Source organism: Xyrauchen texanus, chromosome 9 (assembly GCF_025860055.1).
Source record: "Xyrauchen texanus isolate HMW12.3.18 chromosome 9, RBS_HiC_50CHRs, whole genome shotgun sequence".
Classification (NCBI taxonomy): Eukaryota; Metazoa; Chordata; class Actinopteri; order Cypriniformes; family Catostomidae; genus Xyrauchen; species Xyrauchen texanus.
The window spans coordinates 35,394,139-35,415,401 of record NC_068284.1 but is presented as its reverse complement, the minus strand read 5'-3'; the positions used below and the strand labels follow the sequence as shown (position 1 = coordinate 35,415,401).

Genomic DNA, 21,263 nt, shown 5'->3' with positions numbered 1-21,263 from the left:
CACATACACTAAACACCGTTCAATGTTTTTGCAATTTTTTTTGTGATGTTTGAAATGACTACGAGGTATTTTATGGCTTATGGTTTTTTAGAATGCTGCAAAATACGCTGTTTTAGATGTACACGCATTAAAACTATCATGTTATTCTGAGTCTAGTTGCTTGCCATATACTTTGATTTTGTCATATACAGTCGAATGCAAGCCTGTCAAAGGCTGTGTCTTGTTTTGAAGGCTGTGTCCTCCGGAGGTTGCATTTGTCGGCCGCATATGTCACCGAGGCTGTCTCATTTCAGAAAAGTGAGAAAGACACTCCGAATGCAGCCTTCGAATGCGACCTTCTTTTACGGGAATTCAGAGGATGCATGAGGTGTATCCTTCGTGGGCACTCACAACCCACAATTCTTTGCTTCGATGGAAATTAACATAATTTGTCCCCCCCAAAAAAGAAGACAATTTGCCTGAAATATGATGTTCAAAAGCAAGTAATGTTAATTCCTAAGTTGAAGTACCTCAGTACATGGGTGTAGAGTATATAATATAGTAATATATGATAAAAAATATAGTATTATGTGACTAAAAGTACATCTTTAAAATCTATTTTCTTTTCTCTCTATCATTATAACTGTCCTAAAGAGTGAAATCTGGTTTCGATCACATGCCATAACAAACTCCAGTGTCTAAAGCCCCTTTGAATCAACAGCATTTGTAGCATAATGTTAATTACAAAAAATATATATTTCGACTCGTTCCTCTTCTTTAAAAAGAGCAAAAATCAATGTTACATTTAGGCACTTACAATGGAACTGAATGGGAACAATGAAAGTGAATGTGGCCAATTTTTGGGGGGTTTAAACACAGAAATGTGAAGCTTACAATTTTATAAAAAAGCACTTGCATTAAAAAGTTTGTATTATTTGAGCTGTAATGTTGTTTAAATTGTAATTTTTACAGTCGTTTTACAGTTTGTTGACATTACATCGTCATTGAAATGAAGCTGTAAAATTGGCTATACCTTGTGATTTTAACAGACTAAAATCATGTTTAAATGCATATTATTTATGTCTTGTGGTTATACTTTTGAAAAAGTTAGTATTTTAAAGTAAATAAAAATTGGACCCGTTCACTTTCATTGTAAGTATCTCACTGTAACCTCGATTTTTATTTTATTTTTTTTAAAGAAAAGGAGGAACGAGTCGAAGTAAAAAATTTTGGTAATCAACATTATTCCACAAATGCTTTCGACTGAGCTTAACTTGTTTTGAACCCAGAACATTCCTTTAACTCTCCTAATAAAAGTGATGAGAAAATATGCAGTACCAGAGCTCTCTTCCAGATGGCGTTGTCGTGTCTTCGCCAGGCTTGGTTTGGCGTTTTGGGGTGGTGGTTCAGGTCTCTTTCTGGTCTCCAGCTGCTGAAAGTCAGTTATACTGTCTGCCTTTTTGTGGCTGTCTGACTGCGACACCTGTCTCCCTGACTCTGTGTGTCTGTCTGTTGATGGTGTGTGCGCTTTAGCCACAATATCGGAGTGTCGGTCAATCTCATGTTCATGATATCCAATCTCCTCAGAAGAGCCGAACACCTCACTGTAATCAGAAGACTGCAGGGAACAGAGAAAATAAACATTTCACTATGTTCATAAAACGGCTATTTAGTTTTTCTTAATGCTAACAATAATATCACCATTACATTACTTCTCAAAATACAAATTTCCTTCTGTGCTAAATGCTACATTCTACATATAAGATATTTAGCAAAATTCTTTAGCAAAAAAAGCAATAATAATAAAATATTTGGAAAAGAATATAGAAATAAAATGATACAGTCCAATCATTGAGTCCAGCACAGTGCTCAGTCAGTTATTGCATAGCTAAACAGATGCGTTTTCAGTCTGTATTTGAATGTGACTACTGTTGGAGCGCATCTGATCTTTTCCAGATGCTGGTTCCAGCTGGGGGTGGTATAAAAGGAAAACGCTGTTTTACCTTGTTTTGAGTGAACCCTTGGTATTACTAACTGACTTGATTCTAATGAAATGAGAAGTCTGTTAGTTTTTTATTCAACAAGAATATCTGCAATGTATTTAGGTCCTTGGCCATTGAGTGAATTATATACTAGTAATATTACTTTCAAATTAATTGTAAATGTAACTGTAAAGATTGGAGAAATATGATCAGATTTTTTCATCATCTCAGAATCCTGGCAGCAGCATTCTATATGACCTGCAGCTATCTAATGGTCTTTTTGGGAAGGCCTGTGAGAAGTCCGTTGCAATGGTTGACCCTACTGGTGATGAATGTCTTGACTGGATACAAAACATCTAATTCTGGCTATATTTTTCAGATGATAGTAGGCTGATTTATATGTTGCTTTGATATGACTACTGAAACTAGGGTCTTACTCAAAAATGACACCAAGATTCCTGACATGATTTTCTGTCGTTCACCTTGAGAATTTCGCCTTTGTTGCCAAATACAATGATCTCTGTCTTGTTGTTGTTAAACTGAAGGAGGTTTCAGCACATCCAACTGTTAATTTCGTCAGTGCACTGGCACAGAGAGTGTATGGGGCTGTAATCATTTAGCGTTAGGGCAAGGTAGATCTAGGTGTCATCTGCATAGCTACACAATTTAGTTATTTGTCATTGATGTCCACTCAGATTAATATTTGTCTATGTATAGTAACCCCTCCCTTCTAGATATGACCTGAACAGGCTGAGAACTGTCCCAGTGAGCCTTACCCAGTTTTCCAGTCTTTCCAGGAATATGTTGTGGTCAACAGTGTCAAAGGCAGTACGAGATCTAGTAATACCAGCACTGATATTTTGGCTGAATCAGTATTTAGCCAGACATCATTAAGTATCTTTATGAGCACCATCTCCGTGCTGTGATGTTGACGAAAACTGGAAAATTGACTGGAAATTTCCCAAGTAGCTATTTAAGTTTAAGAATGTGTTCAGTTGATTAAAACCAACCTCTTCAATGATCTTGCCTATGAAAGGAAAATTTGAGAATGGTTTGTAGATGTTTAATATGTTTAGGGTGGGCTTAACAACTGCAGTTAAATGGAATTTGTAAAAGTGCCTGAAAGGAGTGAGGCAGTGACTATTTCTAAGATAACGTTTTCTAGACAGTTAAACACATTTTTGAATTATGTGGGGAGTATGTCAAGACAGCAGATTGATGTTTTAAGATGCTGTTACTTTCAGGGTTTTTTCATCAATTACCTCAAAATCAGACATGGGGGGACCTGTTATTAGCTAGACTAGTGCTTGTAAGTAGTACTAATAATGTGGATGAAGGATAATGTAATATGGTGGAGTTTACCTGTCTATGTGAGAAACAGGAAGGACTGATCCCCATCATGCTGGGAAGGGGTATACCCTGAATGGGCCATCCTGACATCTGAGGGGTCCTCTGGACACCCTGCCCTACCGGCCTCCCATTGGTGCTCTCAGTGCCTGGGTCTAATCTTCCACGATTCTTTGGGTGCTGAATCAAGGAGTACACATTCTCAGTGGCAGTACTGAGAGAGCAAAAGAGAAAGAGAGATAAAGACTTTAACTTATACTGGCCTTATTTACAACTGGTATTCACATCCATGCTGTGTGATTTCACAAGTGGTCATGCGTGACACATCACTTTTTATACCAGGATGTAACATGTCTCAACTGTGTCTATTGTGACCACTTGTAATTGAAATTTGTTGAGTGTAGAATCAATAAACATAAGCTTTCTCAAATTTTTTAATCGGACGGTTAATTTTATTTTTAGCAGAAAGGATTATTTACAGGTGAGTAAGCAGTCTTTTGTCTGGAATGCATCAGGACCGATTAGCATTTACACCACACATGTAATGCCATCACATGCTTTTTTAACTTCCAAATGTGAGTTATCAGATCACAAAATGTTTTGGACCCCGTTTATACCACATTTTCCACTTGTGATCATCAGATCTGCCAAAACAGATGTAAATAACAGATGTAAATAACAGATGTAAATGGGCTTATTGTCAGTTTTAGTAGGTTAAAGGGTCACACTTTATATTAGGTGTCTTAAACTACTATTTACTAACATTCAAATACATACAATACAATGTATTTACTGTGTGACTATATGTTGTTCTGTAAAATTCTCACAGTGCTAGGAGTAACAAACAAAATGTCTCACTTAGTGCGACATTCGTCCCCGCAGGCCCCGCCTCTTCCTGTAGGATCTGGCTCCTGATAAGATATGGTAGAGTTTCGGTTCTTCCTGAATCCAGAAAAGATTGACAGCACACTGCGTCTCTTCTTTCTTCTCAAAGCCTGAGCATGATGGTGGGAGGAGAGCTGACTGCTGGACAGAAAGTCAGGGTGTCAGAGATAAGATAACGTCCAATATGCCCACATCCTTTCAACATTTAAAAAGGGAACAATTGTGACATTGTCATTTTTAGATTTAATTATTATACAAAAGTATTCAGCACCTGTCTGGTAAAACTCTTTTTGTGTAGAAGTCAGGCAATCCATCATCCAGTAGAGATACTCCACCATTTTCAGAGCAGTGCTGTTGGACAACAGGAAAAGAAGACGAGGACAATGATGATTGTTTTAAATACATGCTTTCTAAACTTGTGTTACACCATTGTGTTAACTTATTCTTATTCTAGTAAATCAGTTAACCATTTTGTAGCTCTACCACGGCTCATAGGTCCAAAATCCTACACTACATAGATCTATTTGAAATGTTAAGTGTGTTCTGATTGGCTCTGATTGTGTTGCTTCGTGCAGCATTTTCACTTTCAGTGTGGACAGACAAATTACTTGACACTGGAAACATATCACGTTGAATCTGTTTAGAACACTGTGTTAGTGGATGATGCTTTCATTCATCTTGTCATCTGTGTTTTGTTCATATATTTTATGTCAGTCTATTAATTTGATCAACAAACATAACAGAAAACAAAGAAGAATCTTGATCACATCACTGATCAAATGTGTTTTAAAAGGAGAGCCTTTAATGTCTGCTATTTTCTTGAGTCCCTGCAGAAAACATCTGTGCCTCTGTTCTGACAAAATTCTACATATTTGGTGCGAGGGGAAAAACAAACAATTTACCAATAATGAGTCATTACATCACTAAAACTGTTCCACCAGCATGGTTCTCTGTCCAAAGTATGGTTAGCTAACCTTGCTGAGAATTGCAGGCCAGGAACAGTTTGCAATCGTATCATACAGGACCATGTACACGTCAAAATGCTTCATAAACTGTAACTGACCGTTCAGGCCAATGGTGGAAAAGTGCTTATACCGGTAGTGGAAAGGTCATTGTATGTGGTCAAATGAAGGGGTACCATAACATGTGTCAAAGTAATGTCGACATTAATTCTGTTCACTTAGACACCAGAAAGCAGCATAATGCGAGAAAGTGCCTTTCCCGTTTACATGCACTGTATAAGTGTTGTACTCTTGGTCAGTAAGCAGCTTTCTCCATAGCAACGTAATTTCCTCACAAAGCTTGTGCAAATAACAAACATGAGATTGACTTTGCTAGTTTATTCTCCATTGATCCATTGTATTTCCAGAGTTATTGCTGTTTGTTTCCTTAACTTTCCATCACGACCTGCAGTATAATTTTGCTGCTATAGTGTGTATAGTATACTTGTGTGTTTACCGATCGCGATGTATCTACGTTGCCTGGTGAAGTTATGTTTTAAGATGTATGATTCTGAAACTGACTTCTTATAATTGTTATATTGCATATTTAAGCATATTATTTTTATGTTTAATAAAGTATATTTTATCCCCATCATTATTTAATCCTCATTTCATGTTTTTATTTTACGGTGCATTGCATAGACTTGCTATTGTTGTAACTGAGGCTGGACAATATAGTATAAAAATAATAAAGTCTTCTATTCAACTCGTATCAGCCATATATCATGAGTTTAACCTCTTAAATTGAAAACTGTACTACAATTCAAACATTAATAGTAGATAAAACACTTGAATAATCATATTAAGATCAACTGGTGGTGGCTGAGGAGAGTCCACTGTTCTTTATTTAAAAGTGTTTTGAGTGTAGCATCAGAAAAGCGATTTAAGTGTAAAATGAATTCAAATATGTAAAGAAGAGTGTTGTTTATCTTCATCAAAGCAAGTAGTATTTCAATTTCAAATGTTTAAACATATAACATAATATCAACATTAAAATAGCACGTTATGACTCCAGTCATGATCACACACAGATGATGTCTAGTTAAACTCAAATTGGGTTTGAGCCGAAACACGACTGACATAATGTATTCTTCTGCAAATTGCTTGCAATTTTAAGTTTCAACCACAGATGTCGCTAGAGAGCACAAAGTTACATAGTGCAGCTTTTAAGTAAACTAGGTCATTGCGAAACAACAAGAAAAAACATGGCAAAAAGTTCACTTCAAATAAAGCAAACATCCAATAATTAATTTAAGTTAATTGCATAATAGAAGCTACAAGAAGACTGCAATGGATACAAGCAATTCAACGATCAACATGACAAGGGATGCCTCTACAGTAGAACTTCATACATAAACAACATCTGAGGCAGATTTAAGTTTGCAGATGTAATTACATGTAAAATACCAAAATAAGCAAATTGTATTGAGTTCTCCCATCATAAACTAGTACATGACTTGTTGCAAAGTGTTCAATATATTGTATCAAGATAAACTGAAAAAAATATAGATCATCATGAATTGAACATGGATAATGTATAACACTAAAAGGGAACAACTTAATATCAGGCAAAATTTGAAAGTGTTCTGGTGTATTTCACTGGGAAAAAGTAATTATTGGACATTTAGTTAATTTTATTATTTATTTTAATGGCATGTTGCTGCCACTTACACATTCTCACCAACTGCATAACATAAAGATATAAATCTCACTGTCTCAAAGGTAGCATGTGCAGTCCTGTGCCTTCGTGGTGGACGGGGTCTGACGTGAGTCACATGACGCAGAGGTGAACCCTGGGTAGGCAGGGTGGCCAGACCTTCCCATGATGCTGAGCGTGAAAGGGGAGCAGATGGCTGAGGAGTGGAGACTAAAGGGGAGGAGTTAGGGTCATCACCTAGACCTACAGAAGAGTGATAAAAGGATATTAAAATAAACGAGGGAGTAAATATATATACTAGACTGTCAATACAAGATATGGCTGGGACATTTTTATAAAGATGCTAGAGTGTCTGCTACAGGGCTGCTCTAGAATTAACATGGCCTGGGACAAAAATGTTTATGGGTGGACCCCCTATTCCCCAGGCCCAACAAATAGCCAACACACAGAAGACCGTAGCAACCTCCATCACAGGTTCCAAGACAACATTCCCCGTTATTAAATAAATAAAACAGAGCTACAAATATGATACAAGGAATGAATGGATTTAAGCAGTGCAGGAGGAACTCAAAACATGAAGCCATTTCCATTTATGAAGTATACATGACTTAAAACTTAATGAGCATCCAGTTAAAAATTCATCATTATCCTGATTTCCTCCTACAGGTGTGTGTGCATGTGTGTGTGTGTGACTCACTGAGTCTGTTGGACACAGGACGGATGCGTCTTGTCCTTGAGCTGCGTTTCTTAATTGCAATAGTGTCCTGCATGCAGGCGGAGAGAACAACAGTGAGAACATCGCAAACTGAGCAGATGACGAAGTTGCCGATTTACATGATATGACAGTTACTGTAAATACCAGCAAACACAGCGATGAGTCAGCTGTGAGTACAGCTTTGAGACTCATTCTAACACACTCACTATGCTGATGCCAAAGTCATCCTCCACCATGTCCAGTATGTCGGTGTGTCTGTGTGCACGTCTGGCCGTTCCTCCATCTTCCAGCCGTCTCATCTGTGAAATTTGCCGGAGCTGTGAAGCCAAACAGATGCATGAGAAACAGCAATGAATGTGCAAGTGCTCAGAATGAAAAGACAATTGAGAGAGAGATTGGTTTGCAGTACCAGAGTTTTGTGTGTAGCATAGAGTTCCTGCAGGATCTGGTCCACTATAGAGTTGGTGAGATAGGAGACCACAGACAGCTTCACCTCCCTAAAAGTGAAAAAGATAGAGACATGAAGATATATGTTAGAATACACAAACCCCATAAAACAAAAGGGAAAGTTCAAACAAAAAACACTATAAGGTGGATGACACAGAATAATAGCAGAAAAATCTGTGGTTTTGCTGCAGGCAGTAGTAGGGGAGGGACATTGTCATTCTAAATAACATTTGGTAAAAAACAAATGGTTATTCCCATGAGGGCAAGATGAGTCATACATTTTTGGACCATTTCCAGAAAGAGACAGCCAATTTTAAATGTGCATAGCTGTTAAAGTGAGTTTAATCAAATTTAAGAGTACACTAGCATATAAAAATGTCTTCAAAGTTAATAAACATGGGCTAAAAGCAGCAAAACTCTTAAAAGGAACTAAGTGCCTTGTTGAAAAAGATATTACCTGGACATGCATGCCTGTTAGCTGAACCAAACTCAGTACATCCACACAGTCTTTAATGTGATTTGTAGGGAAATACCGATATATAGGTTTTACCAATTAATCGGAAAAGGGTATAGCTGTAGGAACTTCTCCAAAAAGGGGTATGAGCTCCAAATCACCATTGAAGATATAGGGAGACCCAAACCTAACCCTTTCCTGAACCATAGCCATGAGTGGAAGTGATGCCCCCTTTTGGAGTTGGTGCAACCCCCTTTTGGAGATTCCGCCCCCATTTTGAGGTCCCCGGCCTGCAGCTATACCTACTTGATAAATCGGTGCTTATAGTGGCTTTCTAGAACTATTGGTTATCGGCAAAAATCTATGCCGATAGTTGCCAATATAATTTTTTTTATTTATTATTACTATTCCTCCGTGGCCAGCGCTGGAGGATTCTACAGTTAGAACAGTTTGATTCAACAGTATAAGCGGCATCTAGAGGTGAAATTAAAACAATCACTGAGAGCTCGTGGGGATTTGTTGTATCTGAGTCTTTCATCATTGACTAAATTAATTCATATTTTTATCCTCACTTCAATTCATATTTTGTTATTTTCATTTAATAATCAAGTTAAAGATAATCAAGCAAGCGTAATATAAATTGAAGTAATATATACTCATATATATATATATATATATATATATATATATATATATATATATATATATATATATACAGTTTAAGTCAGAATTTTACATACACTTCGGTTGATGTCATTAAACCAAATTTTTTAACTACTCCACAGAATTCATGTTAGCAAACTATAGTTTTGGCAAGTCGTTTAGGACATCTACTTTGTGCATGATACGCATAATTGTTCCAACAATTGTTTACAGACAAATTGTTTCACTTTTAATTGACTATAATCATAATTATAGTGGGTCGAGTTAACTGTGCCTTTAAGCAGCTTGTAAAATTCCAGAAAATTATGTCAAGCCTTAAGCAATTAGCCAATTAGCTCCTGTCAGTTGGAGGTGTACCTGTGGATGTATTTTAAGGCCTACCTTCAAACTTAGTGCCTTCTTGCTTGACATCATGAAAAAATCAAAAGTAATCAGCCAAGACCTCAGAAAATATGTTGTGGACCTCCACAATTCTGGTTCATCTTTGGAAGCAATTTCCAAACGCCTGAATGTACCACGTTGATCTGTACAAACAATCGTGCGCAAGTATACCATGGAACCATGCAGCCATCATACCGCTCAGGAAGGAGATGTACTCTGGCTCCTAGAAATGAATGTAGTTTGGTGCGAAAAGTGCAAATCAATCCCAGAACAACAGCAAACGAACTTGTGAAGATGCTGGAGGCAACAGGTAGACAAGTATCTATATCCAGAGTAAAACAAGTCTTATAACCTGAAAGGCTGCTCAGCAAGGAAGAAGCCACTGCTCCAAAACCACCATAAAAAAAAGCCAGACTACAGTTTGCAAGTGCACATGAGACAAAGATCTTCCTTTTTGGAGAAATATCCACTGGTCTGATGAAACAAAAATTTAACTGTTTGACCATAATGACCATCGTTATGTTTGGAGGAAAAAGGGTGAGGCTTGCAAGCCAAAGAACACCATCCCAAAATGAAGCATGGGGTGGCAGCATCATGTTGTGGGGGTGCTTTGCTGCAGGAGGGACTGGTGCACTTCACAAAATAGATGGCATCATGAGGAAGGAAAATTATATGGATATATTAAAGCAACATCTCAAGACATTAGCCAGGAAGTTAAAGCTCAGTGCAAATTGGTCTTCCAAATGGACAAAGACCCCAAGCATATCTCCAAAGTTGTGGGAAAATGGCTTAAGGACAACAAAGCCAAGGTATTGGAGTGGCCATCACAAAGCCCTGACCTCAATCCAATAGAAAATTTGTGTGCAAGCAAGGAGGCCTACATTGGCATGTTATGAAAGAAATAAAAGCTGACATACAGTAAATCATTCTTTCTACTATTATCATGACATTTCACATTCTTAAAATAAAGTAGTGATCCTAACTGACCTAAGACAGGGATTGATTCTATGATTAAATTTCAGTAATTGTGAAAAAACGAGTTTAAATTTATTTGTCTAAGGTGTATGTAAACTTCTGACTTCAGCTCTACACACACACAGACACACACACACACACACACACACACACACACACACACACACACACACACACACACACACACACACACACACACAGTGCATTCAGAAAGTATTCAGACCATTTTTTTCACATTACGTTATGTTGCAGCCTTATGATAAAATGCTTTAAATAATTGTTTTCACATCAATCTACACTCCATACCCCCATAAAGACAAAGCAAAAAACAGATTTTTGATAAATTTGCAAATTTATATAAAATAAAAAATATCACATTGACAGAAGTATTCAGACCCTTTGCTATGACACTTGAAATTTGGTTCAGGTGCATCAAATTTCTCTGGATCATATTTTATGTTTTTACTCTTTAATTGGAGTCCACCTGTGGAAAATTCATTTTATTGGACATGATTTAGAAAAGCACACACCTGTCTATATAAAGTCTCACACCTAACAATGCATATCAGAGCAAAAACCAAGCATGAGGTCAAAGGAACTGCCTGCAGAGCTCAGAGACAGGATTTGGTCAAGGCACAGATCTGAGAAATTTTTTTTTTTGTCTGCACTGAAGTTTCCAAAGAGCACAGTGGCCTCCATAATTCTTAAATGGAAGAAGTTTGGAACAACAAGGACTCTTCTAAGAGCTGGCCGCTCAGCAACTGAGCAAACACGGGAGGAGGGCCTTAGTAAAGAGGTGACCAAGAACCCGATGGTCACTCTGGTTGAGTACCAGAGATCATTTGTGGAGATGGGAGAAACTTGTAGAAGGACAACCATCACTGCAACACTCCATTGATCTGGGCTTTATGACAGAGTGTCCAGATGGAAACCTCTCCTCAGTGCACGACACATAAAAAAAGGCCCTAAAGGACTCTCGGACTGTGAGAAACAAGATTCTCTTGTCTGATGAAATGAAAATGGAACTATTTGGTCTCAATTCCAAGCATAATTTCTGTAGGAAACCAGGCACCACTCATCACCTGCGCAATACCATCTGAACGCTGAAGCATAGTGGTGGTAGCATCATGCTGTGGATGTGTTCTGCAGTGGAAGGGACTGGGGGACTAGTTAGTGTTGAAGGAAAGCTGAACGCAGCAAAATACAGAGATATCCTTAATGAAAACCAGGACCTCAGACTGGGCCGAATGTTTACCTTCAAACAGGACAATGACCATAAGCACACAGCCAAGACAATACAAAAGTGGCTAATGGACAACTCTGTGAAAGTCCTTGAGTGGCCCAGCCAGAGCCCAGACTTTAACCCAATGAAACATCTTTGGAGTGACCGGAAAATGGCTGTCCACTGATGGCCCCCATCCAACCTGACAGAGCTTGAGAGGATCTGCAGAGAAGAGAAGCAGAAAATACCCAAATCCAGGTATACAAAGCTTGTCGCATCATACCAAAAATTACTTGAGGCTGTAATCACTGCCAAAGGTGCTTTAACTAAGTACTAAGTTAAGGGTCTGAATACTTATGTCAATGTGATATTTCAGTTTTTTCTTTTTAATTAATTTGCAGTTTCAAAAATCTTTGTGTGGAGTGTAGATTGATGTGAAAAATAAAAATAAAAATATTTTAGGCTGCAAAATAACAAAATGTGAAAAAAATGGGTTTGAATAATTTCTGAATGCACTGTATATAGACTGTATAAAGCTTCATTTGGTGTATACTTTAAAATAGAGCATTGTAACAGCAAGTGAGAATCAGAAGTCACCGTAATTTCAAAATTAGAGTCCCCAGTGTGTGTTGGGCTTGTTAACTCTTTCCCCGCCAGCGTTTTTAAAAAAAGTTGCCAGCCACCGCCAGGGTTTTTGACGATTTTCGCTAAACTTTAATGGCCCGCAGAATATTTTCTTCCATGAATATATGAAGATGCTATATATCAAAATAAAGATCTGAGCCTCTGCTTTTAGGCAAAAAAAAAAAAAAGATTTTATTTTATCTTCATTTGTTCTTTTTTTATTGCCACTTGAACAGAGGTAGGTTTTGTCAAAAACAACATTTCGGACAAAAAGCTGAGAAAAAGGCATTTTTATCAAACAAGTGCTTTAGTATTAGTATAGTGTTAGACTTCACGTTTGAGACGATCGCAGTCTGTTTCTTTGATCAAAGAGTTGCGTACTCTTTCAAAACATGCGTGCGGGTCTTCCTTACCATATACCACCTAAAACACGGATACCCGGAAAATTCTGTGTTTGGCGGGGAAGCGTTTTTTCATAAAACCCGGAAAATTCCGTGTTTGGCGGGGAAAGAGTTAAAAGTTAATTATGCACCAAATATAAATTTTTACTGGTCAACCAGTTCTGTTTGAAAAATAAAAAGCATGTGGGATTTTATTCATTTTGGACTCTTGTCTGTGCCCATCATAGTTAGGAAAGCCAAAGAAAATCCAATACATAGCTAAAGCTCCAATGTTGTGATTCACCATCCTAAAGACAAACTGTTGATTTCAGAGCTATTAACCCATACGATTCCCCCTCCATGCCCTGCTGTCTTACTCCAGAGCTCTGTTGATGTCCTGAGCCGCTCTCTCCATGAGCGCTGTGCGGATGGACGAACGAGGGATGGATACACGCTCAGAGATGGAGGAGAGTGGAGGAGAGATACACTCTGCAGCGGCACATGAAAGTGGACACAGTTCCCGGCACAGAGACACCATAGAGTCCACGATTACCTGCACAAATCCGCCATCAATCCTTTTTATCAATCAAATGAATCGATTATAAAAAGACAGCAGATATAAATCAGGCTGAAGCATTAAAGAGAGAAATATCACCTGCAGTTCTTTATCAGCAGCCTTGGCCAGTTCTCCAGCCAGCGAATCCAGTCTCTGTCTCACTGGCCCATCCACTGACAGCACATGGGCGAGCTCACACAGAGATGGGTACAGCTAGAGGACAGTACAGATAGTACATGATTCACACACTTGTCAAATTCTCTCGCTCTCCTTCTCCAATGCATGAGAGATCTATACCTCTCTCTCTATATATATACACTACCAGTCAAAAGTTTGGACATACTAGATTTATCTCTAAAAGCTATTGTGACTATATTTGAATTTCTTTACAAAACTAAAACATTAATGAATTAAAAACATTTTTAAATGGATGATTTCAACTGCATAGTGAAGAAAAATCAGTGCCCAGCATATCGCTGCAAAAAGTATTTGGACAATTGAGGGGCTGTTCAGACCGAACACTTTCTTGCACTAGAAAAATCTAGACACAGCGCAACGAATAAAACAGAACATGTACAAAGACGTGTTTTTTTAAATTGAAGAAAGTCTTTTTAACTTTTTTTTTAAAATAATGTTGTTTCAGAGAATGCCTAGAGTGTGAATACAGTAGTTTTACTCTAGGGAAAGACTTTGATGAAGTTAAAATATAAGGAAATTGATTTAGCATTGTTGCTCACTACTGTACATAACTCCTTTACATTCATTTGTGTTAATTGTTTGTTACTTCCTCTTTTTTTTATTTGGAAAAATCTATAAAGAGTGAGTCAGTACACAAACACACTCACAGCTCGAGAATTCCTAGCCTCCTTGAGGACCTGTCTGGCAGACTGTAGCTCCTCCCCTTCACCTGTTCCTCTCAACACACACACCTGCTGCTGCACACGCACACACAGACGCTCCATTACCTAGGAAAACAGGAGCAGAGAGAGACGAGTTCTCAGAGAGGTTAATCTAAAACACAGAGCAAAGAACATCCCAGGTTCACATTAACATGTGAAAGAGATTCTTTCTCTCACACAGAAGTTTAAACTTTTAAAAATGTTAAAATAATTTATCCTTTCCCAGTTTAATGTGCAAAAACAACTATAAATAAACCATTCGTAGTTTGACTTCCCAAGGAGTGTAAAAACTGTGGCTCTGTTGCGCTTAAAACATTGCTCTGTTTGTTTGAGTGCTCCAACTGCTAAAATTAGTGCTTTAATTAAACCATTGGTCCAATCAATAATATTTTTATGCTAAAAATGAATTATAGTAGAGGTTTTACCAGTGCCCAAAACTTTTTGGAGACTTTTAAAAGCATGAAGTGGACTTACATTTTCCTCTGTCTACTGCCTTTGATGTCCCAGCCATCTCATATGCTGGCAGGATTGGTTGGCACTACTATTATTGAATTTACACACTACTGCTTTAAAGTGCAGGTGTAATTAATTAAGAATTTAAAGTACATAATTCTGTTTTTCTTTAAATCACAGACTTCCAATTGACTTACTAGCTACAGAGTTACTAGCAACTCTGTCAATTCAGATATTTCATAAAATGCTATGAAATTCTTAATTAAACTCTGTTAATCTGAGCTGGCAGAACTGAAATTGAAATGACCCAAACTCTGACCCAGCTACAGATAACCAGCGTCCCACATTAGTATCATCATTTACATGACTATGTTCTTATTGGTTTAGACAGTATGGAGTCTGAGCTGCAGGAGATTAAAACAGGCAGAGACAGGTAAACAGAGAGACCGAATGAATGGGAGAGATGCTAAGGAAGTGATCCATACCTGTTCTGCGGTACTGGTGACCAGACCCTGATGCAATCGGAGAGCCTGTTTCTGAGAGAAACGCTGTGTCTGGTTATTCCTTAACAGAGCCCGCTGTATCTGAGAGAAACAACAACAAACAGAGAATCAGACAGAGAGAGAGAGAGAGAGAGAGAGAAAGAAAGAAAGAAAGAAAGAAAGAAAGAAAGAAAGAAAGAAATAGGTAGAATACTCATTAATTGCAAAGAAAAGAACAATGATGTTCAGATAACTCTTGCAGTCATGTGAAATGCTTCTAATTAAGGTGCCGATTAACAAGATAAATGTATCCTCTGCTGTGTCTCTGTCGTAGTGACCTTGTAAAATGACAACTTCTCTCTGGCTCATTAAAGCAATAAAACATTTCACCACTGTGGGGCTGTAAATTGCAAAACAACAGGACAAGCAGCATTATAAAGATTTAAAGGAGTCATACCAAATTGATTTTCTTTGTTCTTTTAAAATAAATTGTTTGTACAGTGTAAACATACTCAAACTGTAAGAACTCAAGCTTGCTCCCCAGTCAACCCAAACTATTTATTGAAACTAAGGTGCAAAAATGACTCTTAAATGATCTTCACAACCATAATCACAAATAATATATGTCTGCCCAAATTTACACATCAATGCCTAATCAATAATTTGACTCAAACAGTCACAGTGATCATTAAGAAGGAAGTAGGGTAGATACTAATATTCCCAATCACCAAAAGAAGAAAATACCATAATCCCAGTTGGACACATTAAAAGGATATCTCAGCCAAAAATGAAAATTCTGTCGTAATTTACTCACACTTGAGTTGTCCCAAACCTGTGTGGTTTTCATTCCTCTGTGGAACACAAAAGGAGATGTTAGCCTCAGTCACCATTCACTGTCATTGCATCTTTTTTCTATACAATGAAAGGGAATGGTGACTGAAGCAAAATTCTGACTAACGTCTCCTTTTATTTTCCCCAGAAGAAAAAAGTCATACAGGTTTAATTAACTATCCATTTAAAGGGATAGTTCACACAAATCTCATGCTACCCTAGATGTGCATGACTTTCTTTCTTCTGCAGAATACAAACAAAGACTTTTAGAAGAATATTTCACTTCTGAAAGTGAATGGTGACCAGACATTTCAAGCTCCAAAAATCACATACATGCAGCATAGAAGCAATCAATATGACTCCAGTGGATAAATCCATAAATTCTGAATCGATATGATAGGTGTGGGTGAGAAACAGATCAATATTTAAGTCCTTTTTTTTTACTGAAACATTTATAGTAATAAAGTACTGAAATATTGATCTGTTTCTCACCCAAAGTGATTGCATCGCTTCAGAAGATATATATTTAACCACTGGAGTTGTATGTATTACTTTTATGCTGCCTTTATTTGATTTTTTGAGCTGGAAAGGTCTTGACATCATTCACTTGCATTATGAGGATCTATAGAGTTGAGAAATTCTTCTTAAAATCTTAATTTGTGTTCAGCAGGAGAAAGAAAGTCATATACATCTGGGATGACATGAAAGTGAGTAAATGATGAGAATTAAACATTTTGGGTGAACTATCAATTTAACTCTTAAGAGTCAGAAAGAAGGTTGAAAATTGTCATGTTAAAATTATTAAATTACAGTGAAGTTTAGAATAAAAATCTGCCTTCTCACCTTGGTTAGTGCCTGTTCTGTCCTATCGGGGGCGCTGCGATACGCCTGTGTGACATCACTGAGTGGGATTGGCATGTACTGCAGGGTGAAGTTACTGTAGAGAAAGAAAGAGACAGTAGAGGAATACCTCAAAGAAGGATTAAAGCTTTCCCAAAACACCAGAACACAACCAAAGAATAAGCTCCAGCAAGCTGGAAAATGTGCTTAACTGTCAATTTGTGTCTCCAAAGCAAGTGATTTAAAGCCTGTTTTTTCTTGTTCGTTCTTTCGTTATTCTGTTTCTTTCAAGTATTTTCAAAGTGATTTGTACCAAGAACAACTTTCTCACGATGATTACAGTCCTCTGAATGGGGCCCCAAAGTTCAGGTTTGCTTAAAATTTCTAAAAAATACTAGTGGTGCAGATCTCCAGGGAAGAGATGTGTTTCCAGAACAATGGTCTAGTTGTGCATTACCGGCAGGTCAGGCAGAGAGGTGATGAAAGACTATGCAATCACACACTTAAAGCTTTATATAGACATGGACTGAAAAGTTGTATTTTTTTCCCCAAGTAACAGCATGTGGTGTAAAGTTTCTAAGAGGGATGAGTGAGTGAGTCAGTGCTCACATGGGTAAGTATGCACTAAGGAGCATGGATGACATGAATCTAAATGTGTGTACGAGTTTGTGTGTTTGTGTATGTCATACTGTTCCAGTGCTCGCGCAACATCTTGGAAACCTGTGGCTGATGTGTTATTTCGATCCCACGTCACACTTCTAAAAGAAAGAAACAAACCAAAACCTCATCACATAACATTAATAATGAATATCATCACAATACTATTATTAAATAATACTTTAATACTTAAATTACAACATTAATTTAGCCTCCCTAAAAATACCCTCATGGACCTCTACTACTTTTTGGTAGCTGAAAGCATTGCCAAATAAGTCAAACTTTAAATAAACAAACATGCCAAGGGCACTTTCAGGCACTTTAAGCATTGCACAAACACTTCACTACTGTGGGACTGTAAATTGCAAAACAGCAGGACACAAAGCACTACAGAGATTTAAAGGGGTCATATCATAGAAAAACATACTTTGTATCTTTACGTATCTTTCAGAACTCAAGCTGGCTCCCTATTAAACCCAAACTACTTATTGAATCTAAGGTGCAACTTATTCAGAAATCTTCATGGTTGTGGTGTCACCACAACATCAATTACACATGGCGTTACACATAATTTACACATCCAAATTTTAATAAACAAAACTGCAAAGGGCAGGGATGTGTAAAATTTTGTAAATGACTGATGTTATAATTCCACAAAAATCTGTGGTGCTTTCCATGCAAGCTAAACATTAAACAGTTGGCAAGTTGTTTCCGAGAGTTCAGGTATATTAGAATCGGCCACATTTGGACGAAACACTGATAAGCAGCATTTCCAATCAGACATTTTTGCATCAATTCCAGTGCGTTTACTTAGGAGTGGTGGTGGTGTAGTGGTCTAAAGCACATAACTGTTAATCAGAAGGTCGATGGTTCGATCCCCACAGCCACCACCATTGTGTCCTTGAGCAAGGCACTTAACTCCAGGTTGCTCCGAGGGGATTGTCCCTGTAATAAGTGCTCTGTAAGTCGCTTTGGATAAAAGCGTCTGCCAAATGCATAAATGTAAATGTACTGTCCCCTGTGGCACAACCAGAAGCATTTTGGGAGATTGCATTTTTCCCTCTAACGTTAATTGTTTTCTCCACTGATGGTTTAGGCTTAGGTTTTGGGTTTGGGTATACAGTTTATAAAATATGCATAGCTCTTTACTGTATAACAGCATGCACATCTGAAAACAACTCAATTATGGCGCCCCTCTGTGGACATTTCATTTGCCTAAATGCCTGATAGCAGTTACCGCTTTTGCCAATGAGGGCAGTGTTTCCCATTTCAGTAAGCACACAGCATTTTTAGCTAAAGAAAAGTCAACCTACTGTTTCTGAATTCACTGTAAGATCAGTATGGCAAGCTTAGTAATAATTATTCTCCCTTTATTGTGGTATTAGAATTACAAAATGACTTCCATAATATAAAAATTTCCCATATGATAGAGTAAACTAAAACACTCAGAACCAGAGTTCTATACCTGAGCGTGGTGTTGATCTGCAGGGCTTTACTTAGCATCCTCGCTCCTGTGTCCTCCATTCCGTTCCCACTCAAATCTACCTTCTTTAGACAGGCATTGCTGCCGAGAGCATTCACGAGCACTGTGCCCCTCGAACGCAGCCTGGAGTCAGCCAGAGACAGACTCTGCAGGGCCTGTAAAGACAGAAGAGCAGCAAGAGTGTGTGCTTGTGTGCGTCCTCCTGTGTGTGTGCTATGTCTGTGATCTGTAAAAACATTGCTTAATAATTGATCAAGCACTCTGTGATATATTGCAGTGAGAGAGCTGCGAGCCCTGAAGGATAGAGAGAGATTAAAAAGAAAGAGGGAGAAAGAGACAGATGTATGGATGGATGGATAGATGAATCACTAGGCCTTTAGACTGCTTTTGGATTTTTGTGTGTGGAGGAAGGACAGACTTAATATTCCAAAACCTAGGAAGCTGCATCGCAGCATACTGCCTACATAGGCTGCCTACTTCTAAGGCAGCATTCTCACTGAAACTATTACCTCAAAAGTGATAGGAGAAATAGTGTAGGATATTCACTAGAATCATTTACAATTGATTTCAATGGGGTTTGACATTGCCATGTTTATAAGATAACAACACGATACTCTAATAAGCATAATAATACATACTGTAGCATGCAAAAATATTGGGTAAAACAGTCATTTTTTATTTGGTTAAAACTATTTGGTATTTTTCATCGATCCTTGTTATGAAACTATCAGTTAGGGTAGGGAGGTATGTTTTGTTGATTTAAAACTTGACAGAGCATTAACCTTAAAAACGTCATCTGTATGGGAGAAACTCGCTTTTGGTGCCATATTGTAGACATTTCACCTCAGAACACTAGAGGCGCTATAACAACTGTGAGTTTATTTCACAGTCAAACAAATCGCAACTAAAATGTGATATTATGACTTTAAAAACACGTATTTGTCACACTCACACAATTCTATGTTATGATATCTAAACACTTTTACTCTCTAGACTAATTTACACACTTAATCTTATTTGGTTAGCTTCCACGGTAGCTCACCTGTTGGACTTTGGACTTGGAGAGCCTGCTGATTGAAACTAGTCAAGCACGCAAACTGACACAGAAGACGAGAGTATCAGAAGTGACATGAGATGACGTAATTGCTTCAGAACATTTGCTTTTTCATTTCTCATTTTGTTTTTGGACACTATCGGTTAGGTTTAGGCATTGGTTTAGGGTAAGGATGTCTGTTTTGTGTCTACCGCTCATTTCATTTTTCATCACTTTTGGTTAGGCTTAGGTTTAAGTTTTAGGTTAGGAAGGTACGCTTTACTCATTAAAACCTCCATATATTCACCTTTAAAACCTGAATGCAAATACCATTTCACTTGCTTTTGTCGCAGGCCATTTCACTGGGAAACTGCAGCCAAACGTGTAATAAGTCATGTCATTTCGTTTTGCAAAAATGTTGCCACTTTAAACGTAATTTTCCTGAGACCAGGCTGGTTTGTAAATGTGTTTGAGCCAAGAAGGACTGTGCAAGGTGGGTGCAGGAAAGAAAGAGTTTTGTACATGTGTGCAAATGCACGTGAAACACTCACACACTCTTCCTCCTGCACAAGCTGCACTAGTTTCTGCAGAACCTCGTCCAGAACCCTGAAAACACACAGGAACAGCAAGAATCACACACACACACACACACACACACACACACACACACACACACACACACACACACACACACACACACACTTGTTGGTCTACCTATCATTATGAGGACTTTCCATAGACATAATGACTTTTATACTGTACAAACTATAGATTCTATCCTCTAAACCTAACACAACCCCTAAACCTAACCCTCACAGAAAACCTTCTGCATTTTTACATTTTCAATAAAACATTGTTTAGTATGATTTTTAAGCAATTTGAATTATGGGGACACTAGAAATGTCCTCATAAATCACATTTATAGCATAATAACCTTGTAATTACCAGTTTGTAACTTACAAAATTGTCCTCGTAAATCACAAAAACACGCACACACACACACACACACACACACACACACACACACACACACACACACACACACACACACACACACACACACACACACACACACACACACACCTGTAAACCCCACCTACTTAAAGATTAATGACACTTCACACAGGTACCCCTGGTCTCTTCCTCTGCCTCATGCTTCTGAAAGCCTCCTACTGTGAGTTCACATTGGGTTTGTGATTGCACTTTATTTCACAGACTTACCTAATCTGTATTTTTTAGTGTGGATATTTGTTGTACTATTAACCTGTGCTTTCTTAAGTCGTCTTTACTTAAGTTAAGGCAGAAGTTAATTAAGTG

The 21,263-nt window shown here is 37.8% G+C and overlaps 1 protein-coding gene across 3 annotated transcripts in view; it reads right to left on the bottom strand.

Moving 5' to 3' along the window:
- The window catches only part of LOC127648603 (capping protein, Arp2/3 and myosin-I linker protein 3-like), a 95,979-nt gene that overhangs the window by 17,263 nt on the left and 57,453 nt on the right, over positions 1–21,263 (bottom strand). For 2 of the 3 annotated variants that reach the window (XM_052133271.1, XM_052133273.1), the window contains exons 21-36: positions 20,498–20,552; positions 18,896–19,068; positions 17,463–17,531; positions 16,777–16,870; positions 15,106–15,204; positions 14,114–14,233; positions 13,368–13,481; positions 13,090–13,265; positions 7,976–8,063; positions 7,773–7,883; positions 7,549–7,615; positions 6,907–7,094; positions 4,465–4,544; positions 4,167–4,334; positions 3,324–3,522; positions 1,318–1,597 (exon numbers count right to left, since the gene is read on the bottom strand). In XM_052133271.1, the coding sequence (XP_051989231.1) occupies positions 1,318–1,597; positions 3,324–3,522; positions 4,167–4,334; positions 4,465–4,544; positions 6,907–7,094; positions 7,549–7,615; positions 7,773–7,883; positions 7,976–8,063; positions 13,090–13,265; positions 13,368–13,481; positions 14,114–14,233; positions 15,106–15,204; positions 16,777–16,870; positions 17,463–17,531; positions 18,896–19,068; positions 20,498–20,552 (2,081 nt within the window). The remainder of the gene's footprint in view (positions 1–1,317; positions 1,598–3,323; positions 3,523–4,166; positions 4,335–4,464; positions 4,545–6,906; positions 7,095–7,548; positions 7,616–7,772; positions 7,884–7,975; positions 8,064–13,089; positions 13,266–13,367; positions 13,482–14,113; positions 14,234–15,105; positions 15,205–16,776; positions 16,871–17,462; positions 17,532–18,895; positions 19,069–20,497; positions 20,553–21,263) is intronic. The other variant, XM_052133272.1, reaches the window with a different exon arrangement.